At 42.4% G+C, this 25,609-nt stretch overlaps 1 protein-coding gene across 2 annotated transcripts; it reads left to right on the top strand.

The window, feature by feature from the left end:
• Window positions 1-4,849: 4,849 nt before the first annotated feature.
• LOC110528503 (bridging integrator 2) lies at window positions 4,850-17,598 on the top strand. Of its 2 annotated transcripts, none has more exons than XM_021610607.3 (13): window positions 4,850-5,365; window positions 5,721-5,890; window positions 6,847-6,927; window positions 7,983-8,037; window positions 8,793-8,887; window positions 12,518-12,613; window positions 12,794-12,901; window positions 13,015-13,100; window positions 13,216-13,291; window positions 13,493-13,575; window positions 13,727-14,441; window positions 16,463-16,555; window positions 17,070-17,598. In XM_021610607.3, the coding sequence occupies exons 2-13, from the start codon at window positions 5,798-5,800 to the stop codon at window positions 17,130-17,132; spliced, it is 1,644 nt and encodes a 547-aa protein (XP_021466282.2). In that variant the 5' UTR covers window positions 4,850-5,365; window positions 5,721-5,797; the 3' UTR covers window positions 17,133-17,598. The 2 variants fall into 2 exon arrangements, with proteins under 2 accessions (XP_021466282.2, XP_021466281.2); XM_021610606.3 differs by having other exon boundaries at window positions 17,067-17,598.
• Window positions 17,599-25,609: the final 8,011 nt, after the last annotated feature.

Here is a 25,609-nt window from a genome sequence, read left to right as displayed (position 1 = left end):
TTGATGGGGAGAGCACAAAAAAAATACATAAATATGTATTTGCATCGTTCTATATACTACATATGTTTACACATGTATGTATTACTCAGTATAAGGATTTTTTTTAAAGTCTTAGACCATAAACTTAAATTCTCTGGATCTGTACTTTTTTAGGTTACATTATTTATTTGATATATGGCCGATATAATCCATTGCAATAAGAAAGCATAACTCAGACCCAATGTTTTGGCTCATAGCACCGTCTGCTGGAAAGCAAGTGTACATCACGTTCCCACTCCCAGTGTCCCAACCATAAAATGAGCTTTAAACAGTAAATTAAACCACATACTCTCTTTTCATTATTGTTTAAATTAATGATTTATAACTTCAAATGTTCACTAGTAAATCACATATCATCATCATCCACCCCCCTCAATAAAGGAGAATGAGCGTCGAACACACCGACTGTGTTTTGCGTCTTGGTACACCAGAAGTACATTAACGCTTCAAACACACCGACTGTGAATGCGTTTTGGTACACCAGTACATTATTTTCCAATGGAACGCTGTGTTTGCCTTGCAGCATTGCGTTGCAGAGGCAGTTGCAGTGTGTTCAAATTGTATGCGTAGATTTGACAGAAAGTAGCCAAATGTGAATGTAAAATTTTTGTTGCACACATATGCAGTAAAACAAATGTGGGATTACATAATAAAAACAGTTTGATTGCATACTTTCTTTACATATTTTATTCATTTATTTACCAAGTAGCATACATATTATTTATTCGATGACATCTACAATTTTATTGTCAGAGCCTATAATATAATTTCCCACCAAAATGCATAGTTTTGGAGCGAAATGCAATAATAAATACTCAAGATAGCAAAGAGTAGTCTCTTTCAACAATGAGACTAACGTTGAGGAAGGTGGTTTTGTTGTTGGACTGGGACCAGCCCCGCCGAAAGCGCAGGTCTGTGTGGGTCCAGAGATGGTTGAAGTCCCGAAAGCATGCAGGGGAGATCCACCGTCTCATTCAAGTGCTTCAAATATTTCGAGAGCAATTTCGAAGTTACTTTTGTCTGGATTGAAGCGAGTTCGATCACCTGCTCCAGTTGGTTGGAGCCAGGATTGCCTGGATGGATAACAACTACCAGGAGTCCATTAGCCCAGTTGCAAGCCTTGAGACCGGGAGTCCATTAGCCCAGTTGAACGCCTGACGATTTGACTCCGGTAAGCTAAATTCTAGTGACATTTTAAAGCCTTTGATACCGTAATTGATTGATATTAGATATATATATATTATTTTATTTCACGTTTATTTAACCAGGTAGGCCAGTTGAGAACAAGTTCTCATTTACAACTGCGACCTGGCCAAGATAAAGCAAAGCAGTGTGACAAAAACAACAACACAGAGTTACACATAAACAAATGTACAGTGAATAACACAATACAAACATCTATGTACAGTGTGTGCAAATGTAGAAGAGTAGGGAGGTAAGGCAATAAATAGGCCATAGAGGTGAAATAATTTCAATTTAGCATTAACACTGGAGTGATAGATGTGCAGATTATGATGTGCAAGTAGAGATACTGGGGTGCAAAAGAGCAAGAGGATAAGTAACAATATGGGGATGAGGTAGTTGAGTGTGCTATTTACAAATTGGCTGTGTACAGGTACAGTGATCGGTAAGCTGCTCTGACAGCTGATGCTTAAAGTTAGAGGCAGATATAAGTCTCCAGCTGCAGTGATTTTTGCAATTCGTTCCAGTCATTGGCAGCAGGGAACTGGAAGGAAAGGCGGCCAAAGTAAGTGTTGGCTTTGGGGATGACCAGTGCAATATACCTGCTGGAGCACGTGCTACAGGTGTGTGTTGCTATGGTGACCAGTGAGCTGAGATAAGGCGGGGCTTTACCTAGCATAGACTTATAGATGACCTGGAGCCAGTGGGTTTGGCGTCAAATAGGTAGTGAGGGCCAGCCAACGAGAGCGTACAGGTCGCAGTGGTGGGTAGTATATGGGGCTTTGGTGACAAAACGGATGGCACTGTAATAGACTCCATCCAATTTGCTGAGTGTTGGAGGCTATTTTGTAAACGCACTTGCCGAAGTCGAGGATCGGTAGGATAGTCAGTTTGACGAGGGTATGTTTGGCAGCATGAGTGAAGGAGGCTTTGCTGCGAAGTAGGAAGCCGATTCTAGATTTAATTTGGGATTGGAGATGTTTAATGTGAGTCTGGAAGGAGAGTTTACAGTCTAACCAGACACCTAGGTATTTGTAGTTGTCCACATATTCTAAGTCAGAACCGTTCAGAGTAGTGATGCTAGTCGGGCAGGAGGGTGTGGGCAGCAATTGGTTGAAGAGCATGCACTTAGTTTTACTAGCATTTAAAAGCAGTTGGAGGCCACGGAAGGAGTGTTGTATGGCATTGAAGCTCATTTGGAGGTTCGTTAGCACAGTGTCCAAAGAAGGGCCAGATGTATACAGAATGGTGTCGTCTGCGTAGAGGTGGATCAGAGCATCACCAGCAGTAAGAGCAACATCATTGATATATACAGAGAAAAGAGTCGGCCCGAGAATTGAACCCTGTGGCAACCCCATAGAGACTACCAGAGGTCCAGACAACAGGCCCTCCAATTTGACACACTGAACTCTTTCTGAGAAGTAGTTGGTGAACCAGGCGAGGCAGTCATTTGAGAAGCCAAGGCTATTGAGTCTGTCGTTAAGAATGTGGTGGTTGACAGAGTCGAAAGCCTTTCCCAAAGTTGGTGCTAAATCCTTTTTTAATGATGCAATGTTACTAAATGAAAAGAAAGTTGGGGTGCCTTCTGCCCCAATGAAGGTAGGCTAGGTAGACCAGAACCCCTTGTTGTTCAAGAGAGTTACAGTCATTCATTACATTCCTGTTGGAATCATGTACACTCTTAGAAAAAAGGGTTAAAATAAAAAATCCTGCAAAAAAGGTTCACTGCTATAAGCTTTTTGATGTCCTCGGAGTGGGCCACAGTGTCTCCTGACCCCTCCTGTCTCAGCCTCCAGTATTTATGCTGCAGTAGTTTATGTGTCGGGGGGCTAGGGTCAGTTTGTTATATCTGGAGTACTTCTCCTGTCCTATTCGGTGTCCTGTGTGAATCTAAGTGTGCGTTCTCTAATTCTCTCCTTCTCTCTTTCTCTCTCTCGGAGGACCTGAGCCCTAGGACCATGCCCCAGGACTACCTGACATGATGACTCCTTGCTGTCCCCAGTCCACCTGGCTGTGCTGCTGCTCCAGTTTCAACTGTTCTGCCTTATTATTATTCGACCATGCTGATCATTTATGAACATTTGAACATCTTGGCCATGTTCTGTTATAATCTCCACCCGGCACAGCCAGAAGAGGACTGGCCATCCCACATATGCTCTCTCTAATTCTCTCTTTCTTTCTCTCTCTCGGAGGACCTGAGCCCTAGGACCATGCCCCAGGAATACCTGACATGATGACTCCTTGCTGTCCCCAGTCCACCTGACTGTGCTGCTGCTCCAGTTTCAACTATTCTGCCTTATTATTATTCGACCATGCTGGTCATTTATGAACATTTGAACATCTTGACCATGTTTTGTTATAATCTCCACCCGGCACAGCCAGAAGAGGACTGGCCACCCCACATAGCCTGGTTCCTCTCTAGGTTTCTTCCTAGGTTTTGGCCTTTCTAGGGAGTTTTTCCTAGCCACCGTGCTTCTTCACCTGCATTGCTTGCTGTTTGGGGTTTTAGGCTGGGTTTCTGTACAGCACTTTGAGATATCAGCTGATGTACGAAGGGCTATATAAAATAAATTTGATTGATTGATTGATGAATTTAAGAAAAATTCCCAAAATTACAGGGCTTAACTTCCCATGGAAAATTTCCGGAAAAATCTGGAAATTTACCGGAAAGTTTCCGAACCTTTGGAACCCTAATCTGTGTAGATGAAGGGGAGGAGACAGGTTAACGAAGGATTTTGAAGCATTGAGACAATTGAGACATGGATTGTGTATGTGTGCCATTCAGAGGATGAACAGGCAATACAAAATACTGAAGTGCGGGGTATGGTAGTAGGTGCCAGGCACACTGGTTTGTGTCAAGAACTGAAACGCTGCTGGGTTTTCTGTGTATATCAAGAATGGTCCACCACCCAAAGGACATCCACCCAACAAGCATTAGAGTCAACATGGGCCAGCACCCTGTGGAATGCATTCGACACCTTGTAGAGTCCATGCCCCGACAAATTGAGGCTGTTCTGAGGTGGAAAAGGGGGTGCAATTTAATATTATGAAGGTGTTCCTAATGTTTTTTTTATACAGTTTATAAAAAACTGGAAACTCCAGAAGGGTGCATTTGCAGCCCACAATTCAGGGAGTTTCTGCATCTGCAAGAACCCTTTCTTTATAATTCTATTGGTTCATTTTTAAACTAGGTACATGAGCAGGATGCTCTCCAGTACAGTAGGTGGCAGTAATGCACCTTAACAATGGAAGAAGAGGCGGGGGTGACAACAGTAGCATAGATAGAACAAGGAGCAGTTAGAGTAATTTATAAATATGTAGCTTTGACTGTGTCCTGTAGCTATGACAGTGTCCTTTGTCCCCACCCATCAGGCACCACTTTCCAGAAGTTCTGTTAACAATGGCAGGTGTTCAGCAGGCAGTCTAAGATACTGTGTGCTAACTAGGAGGACTACAGTAGGCAGGTGAATTATTTATTTAACTAGGCAAGTCAGTTAAGAACAAATTCTTATTTACAATGACAGCCTAGGAACAGTGGGTTAACTGCCTTGTACAGAGGTAGAAGGACATATTTTTACCTTGTCAGCTCGGGGATTTGATCTAACAACATTTCAGTTACTGGTCCAATGCTCTAACCACTAGGCTACCTGCCACCCAATGGCTGGCCGCAATCACACTCTATTTGGAAAATCACGTTTTTAGCTAATTTACCATGATGTCACCAGTGCTGCCTTCAGACGTTTTTACGTTATGGAATATTCAATTGGATGGAAACAGTGGTGTCCTGAACGTCCAGTTTAAAAACGGGGAGGGGTTGGGTTGTGGGTTAGAGAAGGATGTCAGCATGGCCTCTTCTCTTTTAAAACGTCACTCATTGCTTCAAACCACACCCATCAAACGGGAGGAAACATACCTCAAAGTCTGTTCAAGAACGTTTTGGGGGGTGGAAACGTGTCGTTCAGTACCAACCATTCAAGCGAACTGAACCCACCTCTAGATATAGAACAGGAATAGAACAACAAATTAACGTTTCGTATTTTTCAGGTGATTAATATATTCATCCTGCGAGCTACCTGTGTTTGGTTGCGCAAAAGTATTGCGTTTACTTGCTGATGACGGGATAAGCATGGTGTGAATCACGGAGGTGAGTCAAGTGTAGCCTTTATCATGTTGAAGCAATTTCTTGAATATTGGGTAAATATCTCTAAAGACACCGCCTTCCTGCCGCAACGTAATATTCACTGACTATTTGACAAGTTTGAACAAAATGATCGAGCATGTTTCATGTTGTCTGTCGACTTATTTTAGAACCAGCACGTTTTTACCCGTTTCATTGCAATATAACATTTTTAACAAGCAGTTAGCTGGCAAAAATATTAAATGGGTATACTACAGCTAAGGTGTGTGTGTGCGCGCGCGCGCGTGTGTGTGTGTGTGTGTGTGTGCTAGAGAGAGTCCTGTCTGAGATCGGTACTGACTCTTCCTCTCCGCCTCCTAAGTAACTCAACAAAGATATAAGCACAAGAGCAGCGGCTTAACAAGAGGAATCATACACATACCGGAGTGAGAAGACACGATGGCAGAGAACAAGATGGGGCCAAACATTGGGGCTGGGGCTGGAGGTTTTGCCAAACTGGTACAAAAGTCATTGAATCGAGCTCAGGAGAAGGTAAGCAACTAGTGAACGCGGCATCTCTGTTACCCTGAAATCAAGATTGCCACAATAGTTTAGGCTATTCTACACAACTATCTTTGGTATTTGGGCTACTTGAACTAGTGATGCTCATAAGTTATTGGCCTGTTTATGCATATTGATATTATTATGGTGACAGTATGCCCACGTTGTCTGTTACAGTAATACAATTTCTAAAGACATAGTCTCTATCGATGCTGACTGTTGTCTGTGGGTTTGAGTGTCATCTGTTTAATCTGTGTAATTCCTTGAGACAAAAATAAACTCAGTTCAAACAATATTCCATTGACCTTTTTTTTTTTAGCTAGCCTATATCAAGTTAGTTGTCTATTCCAATAGAAATCAGCTGAATTAACTCGGTAGCCTTTAGGGAGGAATTTCCATGGGCTTTGTCAGTATTAGTTTGTTAATTCCTTTTTGTTGATGTTTTTGCAAATGCCACTTCCTGCCTCTGCTGTACACTTCCTCTCCCTTGCTACTCTTACTCTGTGGCTTTGTGGTTCACTGCTTGGCCTGGGTTCTGCTCTGCTAGTTTCACTTTGCTGCCGAAACCCTCAAAACATGACAGAGAGTGTAGTTTGATGTGTTTGTGTCAGATATTGTAAAATTAAATCGGTTGAGTTGTGCCCAAGTTCCATCCTATCATTTGGGGTCAACCACAGAGGTCATTTTTGGGAAGGGGAATGCTAGAAATTATGTTGGCCTCTGTATAGAAAATAGTGTGGCCTTTATCCTATTACAGTTAGCTTTTTAACTAGTTGACTGGAATCATTATGGAATACAACATAGGGCCTAATATAATGTAAGTGCGATTGTTAGTACCTCACACTGGTCAACCTCAACAACAGTGCCTGTTTAGAGACTCAAGTCTTTTTAATGTTGTCTGAAACTTGTGGATAGGTCACCAGCTGTTTGTTTTCATCTTGTCATAGGTCATGCAGAAGCTGGGTAAGAACATGGAGACAAAAGATGAACAGTTTGAGCAGTACTCCCAGAACCTTCTCAAACAACAGGTACCAATGAAGAAAATTCAGACATCGCCAATCAAAATAAACAATCAACCATGTTATTTTTGCAAAGCCTATTAGATTCTGAGTTCGGACATTTGTTTGTATGTGAAAACTATTTCTAAGATGCATACTTTCAGTTGTTAGGAACTTGCACATCATGGTGTGGCTTGCACTACCGGTGCTGGCACAGCAGCAGATCTATTAAATCTGTGTTCCAGCGGCATACACGGTTTACATTTTTTAAATCATTTGAAAGATTGCTCAGAAAACCAGGTGTTTGAATCAGCGTATGCAGACTTCAATTTTGACCTTACGCCAATTTAACATAAGCAGAGTAAAGTTTTTACATGGATATTGCTATACTCGTCCTACTGCCATAATTAGTGTAATGTCGAATTATTAGTGTGCATGTTAACATACTGACTGATACATTAAGTTTGTATCGATGTGCAACATATATTAGGTAATGAGTCGTACTTACTGTTGGCTGCTCAAGTCTCTTTATCCACTAAGTCACTTAAGGACCATATTCACACGACTGAAACCTTTTTGCATTGCTAATTTAATGGATCTAAACTCCAGGCATTTGGAACGGTGGTCTTCCTTGCACTTCGTTTACATTCTTAGTTTTTCCATGTCATTTTACTGGCTGATATGCTGTCAAATGGCTTACTGACTCTAGCCACTGGTCACTGTTCAGTGATATATTCGGTATCTATAACGCCATATCTGACGTTAGGTTAACCGTTATCTCTGTGTTTTGGGGCAGTTTACCAAATCCGCATGTATCATTTGAGAAAAAGTAACTAGTCTGAACATTTTCTCAGAAATCATTTTAATAAATTCCATGACAACCTGTCCGTTAACCTCTGACCAATTTTGTGCATGCCGATAACATGACATGTCACAGGAAGGAGCTCCACCCGTAGACAGTTTTCACTCTTATATCGCACTCCTATTACGAAACCGAGTAGGACGCACCCGTGATATTTTCACCAGACTATCTTGTGTAAAAAGTATAACCCTCTCAACGAATCTTCTATCTTTACAACCAACAGAATGATGGCGGCAGGCTATTTAAAGACGTCAAAGCATACTTCAGTGCAGTGAAAGGTAGGATCTGTCTACATCTCAATCCATAGCAGAGGACTGTTAAACTGTTTAATATAGTAGGAGGGCTATATCTTGAACACTACTGTACAACTTAACACACTGGCCAGTTTTTTTTTTCTTTCTCCCCTCTTTTAAACTGACCTTACTTTCAAAACGTCTCTGGTAGCATAACTGTCAATTTATAAAAACAAATAACTACCAGCCATTTAAAAGGGCTGACTCTGAAAATGAATGTGTTATTTATTTGAGCAGGAACAATAATGTTTTGTTTTTTTTGTGCTACCATTTGCATACCAGTTCAAGTGAAGCCCATCTTGTTTTGACCTTTAAGTGTAGGTGTAGCCGAATCTGCAGTGTGTCACAAATCCAAAACCACTTCATCTAAATGTGCCGTCCATGCTGATTTTTGTCATACGAGCTGTGTAAAGGCCAAAAGCTTGGTGTTATTCATTCGTGCACACCAAAGCAAAACGTTTTGCAACAGAAAACAAGCGTTTCTTATTGGAAAAGTTCAGGTTCTGTTTCCATCAGTTTGGTGCCAAATGAATACAACCCTAGTTTCAAACATTCAACCCACATCCCCAGACTCTGACCCTTGGTCTAGCTAACAAGGTATCTGCTAGGCAAGCTATCCATCTACACAAATGTCTACTTTCTCACTTGGCTGTCCTAAACAATAGCTATTAGCTTTATAGTGTCATCTAAACGCATTCGTTTTGCTCTAGTTCACATGTTCCTTCTGTCCTTCTCCACAGTGATGCATGAGACTTCCAAGCGCCTGTCCCAGACGTTAAGAGATGTCTACGAACCTGACTGGCAGGGAGGAGAGGACCTATCTGTCATCATGGAGGTGGGCCATAGATGGGTGTTTTCAGACAAGTGGATTTTTTTGAGGAGGAAGAACCCCTGATGAAGATCTATTGACCAAAATGTTGGTCTGAGAACCATTAAATAAGAGGGGAGTATACAGTAATACCAGAGTTTCATTTTTAAAGACTACAGTTAGGCAAAAGTGCTTTTCATGTTTCAGGTGAGGCAGTTCTTTCGGTGTGTATTTATAATAATTGTTAGTATACACTGACATGGTGACTGGATTCATCAGGAAGTCTATAGGGGATTTTCCCACTGTACGATTAAAACCTATCCGATCCAGAAACCATAGATAGATGGCAGCATTCGCGCAAAAATGAAAGCGTGAACCACTGCATTTAACCACGGCACGGTGACTGGGAATATGGTAGAGTACATGCTCAGCCCCCCCCCCTGTACTCCCTATTAACCCATGACTGCGTGGCCACGCACGCCTTCAACACAATCATCAAGTTTGCAGACGACACAACAGGTGTCCTGATTACCAATGACAAGACAGCCTACAGGGAGGAGGTGAGGGCCCTGGCGGAGTGGTGCCATGAAAATAACCTCCATGTCAATAAAACGAAGGAGCTGATCATGGGAGACAGCAGGGGGAACATGCACCCATCCACATCGAAGGGGCCGCAGTGGAGAAGGTGAAAAGCTTCAAGTTCCCCTTTGTACACATCACTGACAATCTGAAATGGTCCAGTGTGGTGGAGAAGGCGCAACAGCGCCTCTTCAAACTCAGGAGACTGAAGAGGCGCAACAGCGAGCCACGGCTTGTTACCCCGCTACCATCCAGAAGGCGAGGTCAGTACAGGTGCATCAAAGCTGGGACAGAGACTGAAGCTGTTTTTCAGTCTCAAGGCCATCAGACTGTTAAATAGTCACCATTAGCCAGTACCCTGCCCTGAACTTTAGTCACTGTTATTAGCCGGCTACCACCCGGTATTCAACCATGCACCATAGAGACTGCTGCCCTGTGTACAAAGTCATTGAACACTGGTCACTTTGATAATGTTAACATACTGTTTTACCCACTTCATATGTTTGTACTGTATTCTAGTCAAGGCCATCCTGTTCAACTATTGCTGTACATATTCTTCAGATATACTAAATATTCTATCCACATACTGTCCATAATGTCTAAACATCCTATCTCACTCACAGACGCATAAATAAACAAACAAACAAACTTGTTGGTTCGAGCCCTGAATGCTGATTAGACTGTAAACTCTCCTTCCAGACTCACATTAAGCATCTCCAAGCCAGAATTACACCTAGAATCGGCTTCCTATTTCACAACAAAGCATCCTTCACTCATGCTGCCAAACATACCAATGTAAAACTGACTATCCTACTGATCCTTGACTTCGGCAATATCATTTACAAAATAGCCTCCAACACTCTACTCAGCAAATTGGATGTAGTCTATCACAGTGTCATCCGTTTTATCACCAAAGCCCCATATACTACCCACCACTGCAACCTGTATGCTCTCGTTGGTTGGCCCTCGCTTCATATTTGTCGCCAAACCCACTGGCTCCAGGTCATCAATAAGTATTTTCTAGGTAAAGCCCCACCTTAACTGAGCTCACTGGTCACCATAGCAGCACCCACCCATAGCACGCGCTCCAGCAGGTACAGTTGAACTCGGAAGTTTACGTACACTTAGGTTGGAGTCATTAAAACTCGTTTTAAAACCACTTCAGACATGTATTGTTAACGAACTACAGTTTTGGCAAGTCGGTTACGACATCTACATTGTGCATAACACAAGTCATTTTTCCAACAATTGTTTAGACAGATTATTTCACTTAATTCACTGTATCACAATTCCAGTGGGTCAGAAGTTTACATATACTAAGTTGACTGTGCCTTTAAACAGCTTGGAAAATGCCAGAAAATTATGTCAATTAGCCTATCAGAAGCATTACATCATTTGAGTCAATTGGAGTGTGGATGTATTTCAAGGCCTACATTTAAACTCAGTGCCTCTTTGCTTGACATCATGGGAAAAACAAAAGAAATCAGCCAAGACCTCAGACAAAAAATTGCTGGAGGAAACGGGTACAAAAGTATCTATGTTGATATAACCTGAAAGGCCTTTCAGCAAGGAATAACCACCGCTCCAAAACCACCATAAAAAAGCTAGACTACGGTTTGCAACTGCACATGGGAACAAATATTGTACTTTTGGGAGAAATGTCCTCTGGTCTGATTAAACAAAAATAGAACTGTTTGGCCATAATGACCATCGTTATGTTTGGAGGAAAAAGGGAGAGGCTTGCAAGCTAAAGAACACCATCCCAACCGTGAAGCACGGGGGTGGCAGCATCATGTAGTGGGGGTGCTTTGCTGCAGGAGGGACTGGTGCACTTCACAAAATAGATGACATCATGAGGCAGCAAAATTATGTGGATATATATTGAAGTAACATCTCAAGACATCAGTCAGGAAGTTAAAGCTTGGTTGCAAATGGGTCTTCCAAATGGTTAATGACCCCAAGCATACTTCCAAAGTTGTGGCAAAATGGCTTAAGGACAACAAAATCAAGGTATTGGAGTGGCCATCTCAAAGCCCTGACCTCAATCCTATAGAAAATTTGTGGGCAGAACTGAAAAAGCGTGTGCGTGCAAAGAGGCCTACAAACCTGACTCCGTTATACCAGCTCTGTCAGGAGGAATGAGCCAAAATTCACCCAACTTATTGTGGGAAGCTTGTGGAAGGCTACCTGTAACATTTGACCCAAGTTAAACAATTTAAAGGCAATGCTACGAAATACTAATTTAGTGTATGTAAACTTCTGACCCACTGGGAATGTGATGAAAGAAATAAAAGCTGAAATAAATCCTTCTCTCTACTAATATTCTGACATTTCACATTGTTAAAATAAAGTGGTGATCCTAACTGACCTAAAATGGGGGATTTTTACTGGGATTAAATGTCAGGAATTGTGAAAAACTGAGTTTAAATGTATTTGGCTAAGGTGTATGTGAACTTCCGACTTCAATTGTAGACCTTATCCCATGTGTAACTCTGTTGTTTTTGTCGCACTGTTTTGCTTTATCTTGGCCAGGTCGCAGTTGTAAATGAGAACTTGTTCTCAACTGGCCTACCTGGTGAAATAAAAAAATCGAATTGTCTGACAGCCCTGGTATATCAGACCGTATACCACGGGTATAACAAAAGGTTTATTTTTACTGCTCTAATTACGTTGGTAACCAGTTTATAATAGCAATAAGGCACCTCAGGGGTTTGTGGTATATGGCCAATATACCACGACTAAGGGCTATATCCAGGCACTCCACTTCGCTTTGTGGACGTATACCACACCCCCTCGGGCCTTATTGCTTAAATATTACACACACTCTGGACTCTGAGATTGCTCGTCCTAATATTTCTAAATTCAATTTTTACTTTTTACATGTTGTGTGTATTGTTAGATATTACTGCACTGTTAGAGCTAGGAACGCAAGCATTTCACTACACCGACAATAACAGCAATATCTGGCAAATACGTGTATGTGTTCAATAAAATTTGATTTGATTTTGGCAAATGTATTACTGTTGTATAGTAGAAAGCAGCCTGAAGGTTTATTTCTAACATTTGTTTTTACTACAGAGTGAGGACTTGCTGTGGAATGATTATGAAGAGAAACTAACAGACCAGATAGTTCGCACCATGGAGAATTACACTGGACAGTTTCATGAAGTCAAGGTAGCGTCTGCTATAATCTTATCAATTGTTTGTGGTCCGATAGAACTAGTTCAAGTCAGAACTCTTCTCTGCCCATGTGTTTACATTGCTGATTGGTCCTACAAACAATCATGGGAGACTAGTGCCATGTGGCTCATGGATATTGCGCTCAGAAATATCGCTTCTCCCCCTGCCTCTTAGGAACGAGTAGCCAAACGTGGTCGGAAGCTCGTAGACTACGATTCCTCACGCCACCACTTGGAGACGCTGCAGAATGCCAAGAAGAAAGACGATGCCAAAATCACCAAGGTGTGTTGAAAATTAAATGTAAATTGAATCTCTACAGCTTTTTTTGTTGTTCTTTGTCTATGTATTTGGATAAAGACACTGAAAGCATTTGGACTCAATTTCTCTCTGATCAGGCAGAGGAGGAGTTCAACAAAGCCCAGAGTGTGTTTGAGGAAATCAACAAAGAGATGAGGGAGGAGCTTCCTGTTCTCTATCAAAGGTGATGTCAATGGACCACAGCACATCGGGGTCGTGTTCATTAGGCACCAAACGGGGAAACAGGGAGGGACTACTGTTGCTCTAGTATAACAGAACATTTTCCCTCTTGTCTAAAGCCGGATTGGATGTTACGTGACCGTCTTTCAAAACATTTCCAACCTGAGGGACGTCTTCTATAAGGAAATGAGTGTGGTAAGCCTGTTTTTCCTACATTCTGATATGGATGTTATTCTCCCAAAAATAATAAAACATCACAATATATTTAACACATTTTTATCACAGATCTAAATCATTTACTGTATGTGATGTAGTATAGTGTCTCACTGTTCAGATGAAGAAATGTACTGCAAGTCAACTGGTATTGACTAATAGAATAACCACGCTTGATTGCAGCTGAACCATGAGCTTTACAGCGTGATGAAGAAGCTGGAGACTCAGTATTCAGGAAAAGCTTTTATCATCAAGGGCCTTAACAGGTCAGTGTTTCAGATGACCATAAGAATCCACCACATTGGTTTAACCCCTTATAGTCTTTAGTTTTCTTCTCATCAAGTCTAGAATCTGGGATCTAAGAATGTCCAACCTGCTAACCAGCCAGATCATCTCACCCTCTATATCCTCTCTTAGCACCAAGTCCAAGAAGAGAAAATCCCTGGTCATCTCAGCGCCCATCCCCTGTAACACAGCCTTCCCCTCGGAACACACAGCTCTCCACGCATCCACAGCCCCGGAGAACGGCAAGGAGACCTGTACCCAGAGTATCCCTGAGGAGCCCGCTGCCATCTCAGGAGAGGCTGACGAGGGCACTGGCACAGCGGACCCCTGCGTCTTCACCTCCGTTCTCTCGGACGAGTTGAGCTCCAACGGCACCACTACACCCAACAGGCGGTCGGCGTGCGACAGCGACAACGGGGTCGGGAGTGACGTCGCTTCAGAGGGTCTGAGTGACCTCCAAGATGGCGGTGCTTTGGAAGAGCAGGGCCTTAGCCAATTGCAGGACTCCTCTGCCTTAGAAGAGCAGGTTCAAAGGTCAGAGGTGACCTCTGGAGGTGAGGTCATTACCAGTCAGAAGGCTGTGGCTGAGTCCACAGAGAGCAAAGTCCTATATGACACTGACCAGGCTAATCTTCCAGAGCATGGCAAAGCCAAGGCTCCACCGCGTCCTGCGCCACAACTTTCCTTACCCCACTCTGAGAAGCACTCCTTCCCCCCTGCAGAGGCCAGCCAAGTGGAGGTGGTGGAAGAGAAGGGAGAAAGAGCTTCCCAGGAGCTGCAGGCAGGTGACACCGAGAGCACTGGAAATGACTCGGACTCCCAGAATCCACCTGGTTTCATTTACAAGGTTATTCCCTTTGCTAGTAATGGTATTATCTTTATAATATATTATAGTGTGGTGTGTACAGTGGGGAGAACAAGTATTTGATACACTGCCGCTTTTTCAAGTTTTCCTACTTACAAAGCATGTAGAGGTCTAATTTTTTCTCATAGGTTTTTTTTTCTTCTCACACTTCAACTGTGAGAGACGAAACCTAAAACAAAAATTCAGAAAATCACATTGTATGATTAAGTAATTAATTTGCATTTTATTGCATGACATAAGTACTTGATAGATCAGAAAAGCAGAACTTAATATTTGGTACAGAAACCTTTGTTTGCAATTACAGAGACCATACGTTTCCTGTAGTTCTTGACCAGGTTTGCACACACTGCAGCAGGGATTTTGGCCCACTCCATACAGACCTTCTCGAGATCGTTCAGGTTTCGGGGCTGTCGCTGGGCAATACGGACTTTCAGCTCCCTCCAAAGATTTTCTATTGGGTTTAGGTCTGGAGACTGGCTAGGCCACTCCAGGACCTTGAGATGCTTCTTACAGAGCTACTCCTTAGTTGCCCTGGCTGTGTGTTTTGGGTCGTTGTCATGCTGGAAGACCCATCCACGACCCATCTTCAATGCTCTTACTGAGGGAAGAAGGTTGTTGGCCAAGATCTCGCGATACATGGCCCCATCCATCCTCCCCTCAATACGGTGCAGTCGTCCTGTCCCCTTTGCAGAAAAGCATCCCCAAAGAATGATGTTTCCACCTCCATGCTTCACGGTTGGGATGGTGTTCTTGGGGTTGTACTCATCCTTCTTCTTCCTCCAAACACAGCGAGTGGAGTTTAGACCAGAAAGCTCTAATTTTGCCACATGACCTTCTCCCATTCCTCCTCTGGATCATCCAGATGGTCATTGGAAAACTTCAGACAGGCCTGGACATGCGCTGGCTTGAGCAGGGGGACCTTGCATGTGCTGCAGGGTTTTAATCCATGACGGCGTAGTGTGTTTCTAATGGTTTTCTTTGAGACTGTGGTCCCAGCTCTCTTCAGGTCATTGACCAGGTCCTGCCGTGTAGTTCTTGGCTGATCCCTCACCTTCCTCATGATCATTGATGCCCCACGAGGTGAGATCTTGCATGGAGCCCTAGACCGAGGGTGATTGACCATCATCTTGAACCTCTTCCATTTTCTAATAATTGCGCCAACAGTTGTTGCCTTCTCACCAAGCTACTTGCCTATTGTCCTGTAGCCCACCCCAGCCTTGTGCAGGTCTACAATTTAACCCTGATGTCCTTACACAGCTCTCTGGTCTTGGCCATTGTGGAGAGGTTGGAGTCTGTTTGAGTGTGTGGAGTCTGTTTGAGTGTCTTTTATACAGGTAACGAGTTCAAACAGGTGCCATTAATACAGGTAATGAGTGGAGAACAGGAGGGCTTCTTAAAGAAAAACTAACAGGTCTGTGAGAGCTGGAATTCTTACTGGTTGGTAGGTGATCAAATACTTATGTCATGCAATAAAATGCAAATGAATTACTTAAAAATCATTCAATGTGATTTTCTATATTTTTGAAGTGTACCTATGATAAAAAATTACAGACCTCCACGTGCTTTGTAAGTAGGAAACACTGCCGATTTTGCAGGTTATCAAATACTTGTTCTCCCCACTGTATATAGAGTCCATTGTCCTAACATTCTTTAAAATGCAGATGTTAGTCAATCAATTATGAAGGCCATGTTATTGGATAAAGTGAGAAGACCTTAGTGTTTCACATGCCTGAAGTGGTGTAAATATAAATGTGTTAATTGATGAACGAATGGCCAGCTCGGTGCATTAGGTATCTATTGCCAGCACATAATTTATGGGCCCAGTCCTAACTTGAAATTCCATTGACATCAGTTCATGATTTACAATGCAAACAATTTAAGCTTGAGCCTTACATGAGGGAAATGAAGTTCTTAGCACTTCAATTCAAAATGTTATATTTTGATGAAACATTTGTGCTGAGTATTTGTCTAACAGAGTTGTTTATGTGGTGGTGTGATATCAGGGAGTGGCGCTCGAGGGTCACATTTCAGAAGACGGCACACTGCAGTATGACGTGGAAGATCTGATTCTTATCCTCGCCGACGCAGAGGAGAAGGTGTGTGTGTGTGTGTGTGTGCATGTATATACAATATTTGTATTCATGTAAGCCTGTCTCCTTGGTGTAGTTTAACTTCCAAATGGGACCACTAAGTAATACTAAAGGTCATAGTCTTAAACTGAGCACTGAATTTGAACGGTGCATCAGACTGTAACACCGAATTTGAAAACAGTTTCCCCACAAGCATGTCACTTTAGAATTATTGGGATTTTCAGCACATTATGTAGCAAGTTGAGCCAATATATGGTATTGCTTTGATTTTGTTGACACTTTCATGGTTCCCTTTTTGTCAAGATTGCAGAAATGATCCTTTATTCACAAAGCGTCCCAGAGTAGGAGTGCTGATCTAGGATCAGTTTAGTATTTTAGGACATAATGAATGAATGAGAACGGGGACCTGATTTTAGATCAGCACTCCTACTTTGAGACGCATAATGAAAATTGACCCTGATCTCTCTTAAAAGGTGAGTAACATGGTGTGTTTTTGTTAACCTTGACCTCACTACAGCAGGAAGGCATGGCCAAGGTGGTGAGGGAGAAGACATGTATTGAGCAGGGAGATCTGCCAGAATGAGCCAATTTGTACCTGTCATTCCTGTCTTCCCCTCGAGCTGTGGTGACCCATTCAGTGTTCATGTGCTAGTCAGAACATTTCCAACTTGCTAACTGGTTGTCGTTATACACGTGCCGCGCTCAACCAGTGACCAAGTTGGAGTTCCGATTAGCACACCGGCACACACAATGGCAATGGACGGAGATGGTATGGGTGTGGAGGACTTCGTAAGAAGAGAAAGAGGAAAAACAGGAACACAAGCCCTATTAATCACACGCTTCCATGTCTCAACTTGTTGGAAGAAAACGATGTGTCATACTTACCGAGAGAATGTTCTTTTGTTAACACATGTTTTTGATATGCAGTATTTTGGCCTTGTTTGTGTTAACATTGTGTAAGTCTCAACTGTGAAACGTATAGAAACCATTTTTTTTTATATTGATGCCATTGAAAGAGTTGTAGTTTAATAAAGTTATGTGAGAGAGGAGTGGTGTTGTTGAAATAGCAAAAAGAATAGCATTTTCACTGTTCTAATAGGTTGCATGGGTCTGCTTTAGCTTTACTGCTTAAGCAATAAGGCCCGAGGAGGTGTGGTATATGGACAATATACCACGGCTAAGGGCTGTCCGGATGCACGGCGCAACGCAGAGTGCCTGGCCACAGCCCTGAGGTGTGGTATATTGGCCAAATATATGACAAACCGCCTGAGGTGCCTTATTACTATTATAAACTGGTTACCAACGTAATTCGAGCAGTAAGAATATTTTCTGTCATACCCGTTGTATACGGTCTGCTATACCACTGCTGAAAGCCAATGAACATTCAGGGCTTGAACCACCCAGTTTCTAATATTCCATATTCCCATGAGTAGTCAAGCCCCTGTGTATCACATGTTACAACACAAGGTGGCGCTAGTGGTCTAACAAACTACAGAGATAACCCATTTTCACTTGAGGTGCTTTCCCATTCTTTTTTTGTTGTTGCAGTGATTGTGAATATTAGTGTCAACTTCGTGGCCGACCTTGAAACTTGGTGGGATAACCTCATTTTGTACCAGATGCAACCTATGTCGAGAGAGAAACGGATGATACACTGTCAATTCATTTAGGATAATTCCAAAGCATCTGACAATAGGTACTCTAAATGGGTTATTTATTCATTAATATATAGTTACCATTTATTTGACTATTTTTCTAAACCGCTGCATTCAATATTTTCAAATGAACAACATTTTTCTAAGTGTAATACAGGATAGCAAAAGTATTGAGACAAAACTGTAAAATCCAGACATTTAAATGCTTTTTAAAATTAAAGCTGCAAAAAAAGTTAAAGGTTATTGTACTATTTACTTAATATACAGTATCAGTCAAAAGTTTGGACACACCTACTCATACCAGGGGTTTCCTTTATTTTTTACTGTTTTCTACATTTTAGAATTATAGTGAAGACATCAACTATGAAATAACACACATGGACTCATGTAACCAAAAAAGTGTTAAACAAATTAAAACGTTTTATATTTGAGATTCTTCAAAGTAGCCAACCTTTGACAGCTTTGCACACTCTTGGCATTCTCTCAACCAGCTTCATGAGGTAGTCACCTGGAATGCATTTCAATTAACAGATGTGCCTTGTTTAAAAGTTAAGTTGTGGAATTTCATTCCTTAATGCGTTTGAGCTAATCAGTTGTGTTGTGACAAGGTAGGGCAGGAAACAGAAGAAAGCCCTATTTGGTAAAATACCAAGTCCATATTATGGCGAGAACCGCTCAAATAAGCAAACAGTCCATTGTTACTTTAAGACATTTAAGACCTCAATCTAGACAATTGTAAGAACTTTGAAAATGTCTTCAAGTGCAGTCGCAAGACCATCAAGCGCTATGATGAAACTGGCTCTCATAAGGACTGCCACAGGAAGGAAGACACAGAGTTACCTCTGCTGCACCTCAGATTGCGGCCCAAATGAATTCTTCATCAACTGTTCAGAGGTGACTGCGTGAATCAGGCCTTTTTTAATTTTTTATTTTACCAGGCAAGTCAGTTAAGAACAAATTCTTATTTTCAATGACGGCCTAGGAACAGTGGGTTAACTGCCTGTTCAGGGGCAGAACGACAGATTTGTACCTTGTCAGCTCGGGGGTTTTGAACTCGCAACCTTCCGGTTACTAGTCCAACGCTCTAACCACCCTGCCGCCCCTTAATGGTCGAATTGCTGCAAAGAAACCACTACTAAAGTACACCAATAATAAGAAGAGACTTGCTTGGGCCAAAAAACACGAGCAATGGACATTAGACTGGAAATCTGTCCTTTGGTCCGAGTCCAAATGGGAGATTTTGGGTTCCCACCGCCGTGTCTTTGTGAGATGCATAGTAGGTGAACAGATGATATCTGCATGTGTGGTTCCCACCATGACGCATGGAACTAAATTACTATCACCCCGTTGCACTCACTTCTGTCATCATGAAGTGCTTTGAGAGACTAGTCAAGGATCATATCACCTCCACCCTACCTGATACCCTAGACCCACTTCAATTTGCTTACCGCCCCAATAGGTTCACTGGCGATGCAATTGCCATCACACTGCCCTATTCCATCTGGACAAGAGGAATACCTATGTAAGAATGCTGTTTGCTGACTACAGCTCAGCATTTAACACCAGAGTACCCTCCGAACTCGCCATTGAGCTCGAGACACTGGGTCTCGACCCCGCCCTGTGCAACTGGGTCCTGGACTTTCTGACAGGCCGCCCATAGGTGGTGAAGGTAGGAAACATCTCCACCCCGCTGATCCTCAACAAGGGGGCCCCACAAGGGTGCATTCTCAGCCCTCTCCTGTACTCCCTGTTCACCCATGACTGCGTGGCCATGCACGCTTCAAACTCAATCGTCAAGTTTGCAGACGACACTACAGTGGTAGGCTTGATTACCAACAATGACGAGACGGCGTACAGGGATAAGGTGCGGGCCCTCGGAGTGTGGTGTCAGGAAAATAAACTCTCAACATCAACAAAACACAGGAGATGATCGTGGTCTTCAGGAGACAGCACAAGGGAGCCCCCCCATCCTCATCGATGGGACAGTAGTGGAGAAGGTGGGAAGTTTTAAGTTCCTCGCGTACACATCACAGACAAACTGAAATGGTCCACCCACAAAGACAGTGTGGTGAAGAAGGTGCAACAGCGCCTCTTCAACATCAGGAGGCTGAAGAAATTTGGCTTGTCATCTAAAACACTCACAAACTTTTACAGATGCAAAATCGAGAGCATCCTGTCGGGCTGTATCACCTCCTGGTATGGTAGCTGCTCCGCCCATAACCGGAAGGCTCTCCAGAGGGTAGTGAGGTCTGCACAACGCATCACCGGGTGCAAACTACCTAACCTCCAGGACACCTACACCACCTGATGTCACAAGAAGGCCATAAAGATCATCAAGGACAACAACCACCCGAGCCGTGCCTGTTCACCCCGCTATCTTCCAGAAGGCGAGGTCAGTACAGGTGCATCAAAGCTGGGGCTGAGTGACTGAAAAACAGCTTCTATCTCAAGGCCATCAGACTGTTAAACAGCCACCACTAACATTGAGGCTGCTGCCAACATACAGACTCAAATCTCTGGCCACTTTAATAAATGGACTTAATAAAGGTATCACTAGTCACTTTAATAATGCCACTTTAATAATGTTTACATATCCTACATTACTCATCTCATATCTATATACTGTATTCTATACCATCTATTGCATCTTGCCTATGCCGCACGGTCATCGCTCGTTCATATATTTATATGTACATATTCTTATTCATCCCTTTATGTTTCTGTGTATAAGGTAGTTGATATGAATTTGTTCAATTACTTGTTAGATATTACTCCATTGTCGGAACTAGAATCACAAGCATTTCGCTACACTCGCATTAACATCTGCTAAACATGTGCATGTGACCAATACATTTTGATTTGAGTTGGAGGTGTAGAGGTGCTGGTGACACTGTCTGATTTGAAAAAAGTCATAAACTGTACTGGTTAAGTTCAACCAGCTTTGTAAAAAAATGTATTAGGGTAACACTTCAACTTAAATATATTGACTTAAACTGGCTAAAAGTTTGTTATATCAATCTTATTTCAGCATAGTAAACAGTTTCCCGTGTGTATCAAGAATTGTCCACCACCCAAAGGACATCCAGCCAACTTGACAAAGGGTAGATGCATTGGAGTCAACATGGGCCAGCATCCCTGTGGAATGCTTTCGACACCTTGTAGAGTCCGTGCCCTGACGAGTTGAGGCTGTTCTGAGGGCAAAAGGGGGGGTTCAACACAATACTAGGAAGGTGTTCCTAATGTTTGGTATTATCGGTGTATATACTGTATTTTATGAATAACTTATATCCAACGGTAATGTTTATTTACAGGTCTAATGGTGACTACTTCTAAACTTCCAAAGATCCAATCAACCTTGGATGAATGATTGTATACCTAGCTACACATTGAAATGATGGTGTCCTTTTGTTGGGTAAATTAGTCAATGAATCAAATGGATTTATAAAGACCTTTTTACATCAGCAGATGTCACAAAGTGCTTATGCAGAAACCCAGCCTAAAACCCCACAGAGCAAGCAATGCAGATGTAGAGGCACGATGGCCAGGAAAAACTCCCTAGAAAGGCAGAAACCTAGAGAGGAACCAGGCTCTGAGAGGTGGCCAGTCTTCTGGCTGTGCCGTGTGGAGGTAACAGTACATGGACAAGATGTTCAAACGTTTATAGATGACCAGCAGGGTCAGATGTCAATGTAGCTAGCCTACATAATAAACCCAACCTCACTGAGAATTTACTTTAACATACAGCTTGTGTAAGAAAAGTTAGTTACTTTCAACTATTCAATGATATTTAAGTAGTCTACGCAAATTAGTGTGGAAGCTGATCAGTGTTTAAATGTGTTTGTTTCAGCTGAGCTATCAAGTAAACACATCTTTTCCAAAGCTAAGCAGGGTAAATACAGTAGAGGTAGGCATTTTTTGTCTGAATTCCCAGTTGTCTTGAAAGCACAATTTTGCACAGATACTGGGCCAGTTTTGCACTTGCTTTCCAGGAAGGCGACTGGGTTGTCTTCCTCAGTAGAAATCCCCTTGTGACAGCTGTTCCAAGGTAATGGTGGAAAACATTTTGTTCATCAGTTTTTTTTTGTTGTGACGTGGTAATGACATTATAAATTACAGAAGTGATTTGAAATATGGTTTGACACAGTTGGAATGCTGTGTTGAAGGAGACAACAGGAGTAGGCAACACCAGCTTTACCAGAATCCAATCTCTTCCCCAATGGTAACATTTCAGTCTCGTATTGCTAGCTTAAGTAGCCTACAACAACCATCAATAAATTAGTCAGTCTAAACTGCAGGAAGCCATTCGAGGCCAGAGAACAGGTTGATAACAGCTACAGGCGCCTTATCAATTTCCTCGCAAATTCCGCCCTATGGTTTAAGCACATTTCCTTCAATTAAAGAGCAACGAGGTAATCTATGTTGCTACATCTATGCAGCAGTTCCTCTTTCATAAAGGAAAAACAGGAAACATTTTGTTCAAGTAAAATCTGCTCCATTCACTGTTGCGCAGGTTTTCCATTGGCTGACAAACTGGTAGAAAACAGTATTTCAGACGTAGACTGGTTGAGAGTAAAGAAGTCTGAGGCTACCAAGCCTTCTCCTCCGGTCACTATCAGCCAGAAGACATAGACATTGGTTGGGAGACTTGGTGTTGGTTACTAAAGGATTCAATTGGATCCTGCAACAGCAGCCTTCAAAAGGACAGTGGCAGTAGTTGTGAAGTTATTTGCTGTCGAAGTATTATTTTATTGATATTGCGTCGTGATGGTTATAGTGGACACTGCTTAAATATATATATTTTTCCATTGTAGAATTAAGCAATAAGACATGAGGTGGTGTGGTATAGGGCCAATATACCACGGCTAAAGGCTGTTCTTAGTCAAGAAGCAACGCAGACCACATGTGCCTTTTTGCCATTATAAACTGATTATCAACGTAATTAGAGCAGTAAAAACAAACGTTTTGTCATACCTGTGGTATATGGTCTGACATACCACAGATTTCAGCCAATCAGCATTCAAGGCTCGAACCAACCCAATTTATAAGAACATTTTAGGTGCCTGATCTACCAAACTGACTGTATCAGGATGTAATTTACATCAACCCTTAATAAAACCAAAGCTCAACCAAAATCAAGCATAAAAAGTACATGCTTTTAATTAATGAAAAATACAGAGTACAATATTTGAAATCTCAAAATGTGAAATTTGTCAAATGAAAAATGCTATGTTAACTTAAGAATTCAGTCTAAAAGAACCCTTTACTACATTTACGAAAGTCTCTAATAATATTATTGCCCAATTTATACAAAGCCATTTTTAGGACAAATATAGGACAAAACACACATCAATGCAAGAGAGACAACACTACATAAAGAGAGACCTAAGACAACAACATAGCAAGGTAGCAACACATAACACAGCCCCCTCTCGCTCTCGTTCTCTCTTTTCTCTCGGAGGACCTGAGTTCTAGGACCATGCCTCAGGACTACCTGGCCTGATGACTCCTTGCTGTCCCCAGTCCACCTGGTTGTGCTGCTGCTCCAGTTTCAACTGTTCTGCCTGCGGCTATGGAACCCTGATCTGTTCACCGGATGTGCTACCTTGTCCCGGACCTGCTGTTTTCGACTCTCTCTCTACCGCACCTGCTATCTCTAACTCTGAATGATTGGATATGAAAAGCCAACTGACATTTACTCCTGAGGTGCTGACTAGTTGCACTCTCTACAACCACTGTAATTTATTATTATTTGACCCTGCTGGTAATCTATGAACGTTTGAACATCTTGTCCATGTACTGTTGTAAACTTCATCCAGCACAGCCAGAAGAGGACTGGCCACACCTCAGAGCCTGTCTAGGTTTCTTCCTAGGTTCCTGCCTTTCTAGCGAGTTTTTCCTAGCCATCGTGCTTCTACATCTGCATTGCTTGCTGTTTGGGGTATTAGGCTGGGTTTCTGTATAGCACTTTGTGACATCGGCTGATGAAATATATTTGATTGATTGGTAGCAACAAAACATGACAACAGCATGGTAGCAACACAACATGGTAGCAGCACAAAACATGGTACAAACATTATTGGGCACAGACAACAGCACATTGACAAGAAGGTAGAGACAACAATACATCACGCAAAGCAGTCACAACTTTCAGTAAGAGTGTCCATGATTGAGTCTTTGAATGAAGACACAGATAAAACTGTTCAGTTTGAATGTTTCTTGGAGCTCGCGACCCAGGGATGTGTGTGCTTTGGGGACCTTTAACAGAATGTGACTGGCAGAACGGGTGTTGTATGTGGAGGATTAGGGCTGCAATAGATATCTCAGATAGGGGGAGTGAGGCCTAAGACGGTTTTATAAATGAGCATCAACCAGGGGGTCTTGTGACGGGTATACAGAGATGATCAGTTTACATAGGAGTATAGAGTGCAGTGATGTGTCCTATTGGGAGCATTGGTGGCAAATCTGATGGCCGAATGGTAAAGAACATCTAGCCGCTCGAGAGCACCCTAACCTGCCGATCTAAAAATAATGTCTCCGTAGTCTAGCATGGGTATGATGGTCATCTGAATCAGGGTTAGTTTGGCAGCTGGGGTGAAAGAGGAGCGATTACGATAGAGGATTAGATTTAACTTTAGCCTGCAGCTTTGATATGTGCTGAGGGAAGGACAGTGTACCATCTAGCCATACTCCTAAGTACTTGTATAAGGTGACTACCTCAAGCTCTAAACTCACAGAAGTACTAATCACACCTGTGGGGAGAGGGGCATTCTTCTAACAAACCACATGACCTTTGTTTTGGAGGTGTTCAGAACAAGGTTAAGGGCAGAGAAAGCTTGTTGGATGCTAGGAAAGCTTTGTTGTAGTGCGTTTAACACAAAATCCGTGGAGGGGCCAGCTGAGTATAAGACTGTATTATCTGCAAATAAATGGATGAGAGAGCTTCCTACTGCCTGAGCTATGTTGTTGAAGGAAATTGAGAAGAGCGTGGGGCCTAGGATTGAGGCTTGGGGTACTCCCTTGGTGCCAGGCAGTGGCTGAGACAGCAGATGATCTAACTTTATACACTGCACTCTGGGGCGGCAGTTAGCCTAGTGGTTAGAGCGTTGGACTAGTAACTGAAAGGTTGCAAGGTCAAAGGTCGAAATCTGTCATTCTGCCCCTTAACAAGGCAGTTAACCCACTGTTCCTAGGCTGTCATTGAAATAAGAATGTGCTCTTAAAACCTCTTTGGGATAGGGGGCAGTATTTTCACATCCAGATGAAAAGCGTGCCCAAAGTAAACTGCCTGCTTCTCAGGCCCGGAAGCTAGGATATGCATATAATTGGTAGATTTGGATAGAAACACGCTAACGTTTCTAAAACTGTTAAAATTATGTCTGTGAGTATAACAGAACATATTTGGCAG

This window comes from Oncorhynchus mykiss, chromosome 7 (assembly GCF_057628025.1).
Source record: "Oncorhynchus mykiss isolate SJ-2025 chromosome 7, ASM5762802v1, whole genome shotgun sequence".
Taxonomy (NCBI): domain Eukaryota; kingdom Metazoa; phylum Chordata; class Actinopteri; order Salmoniformes; family Salmonidae; genus Oncorhynchus; species Oncorhynchus mykiss.
Note: the sequence above shows the minus strand (reverse complement) of the source record. Positions and strands in the feature narration are given on the sequence as shown.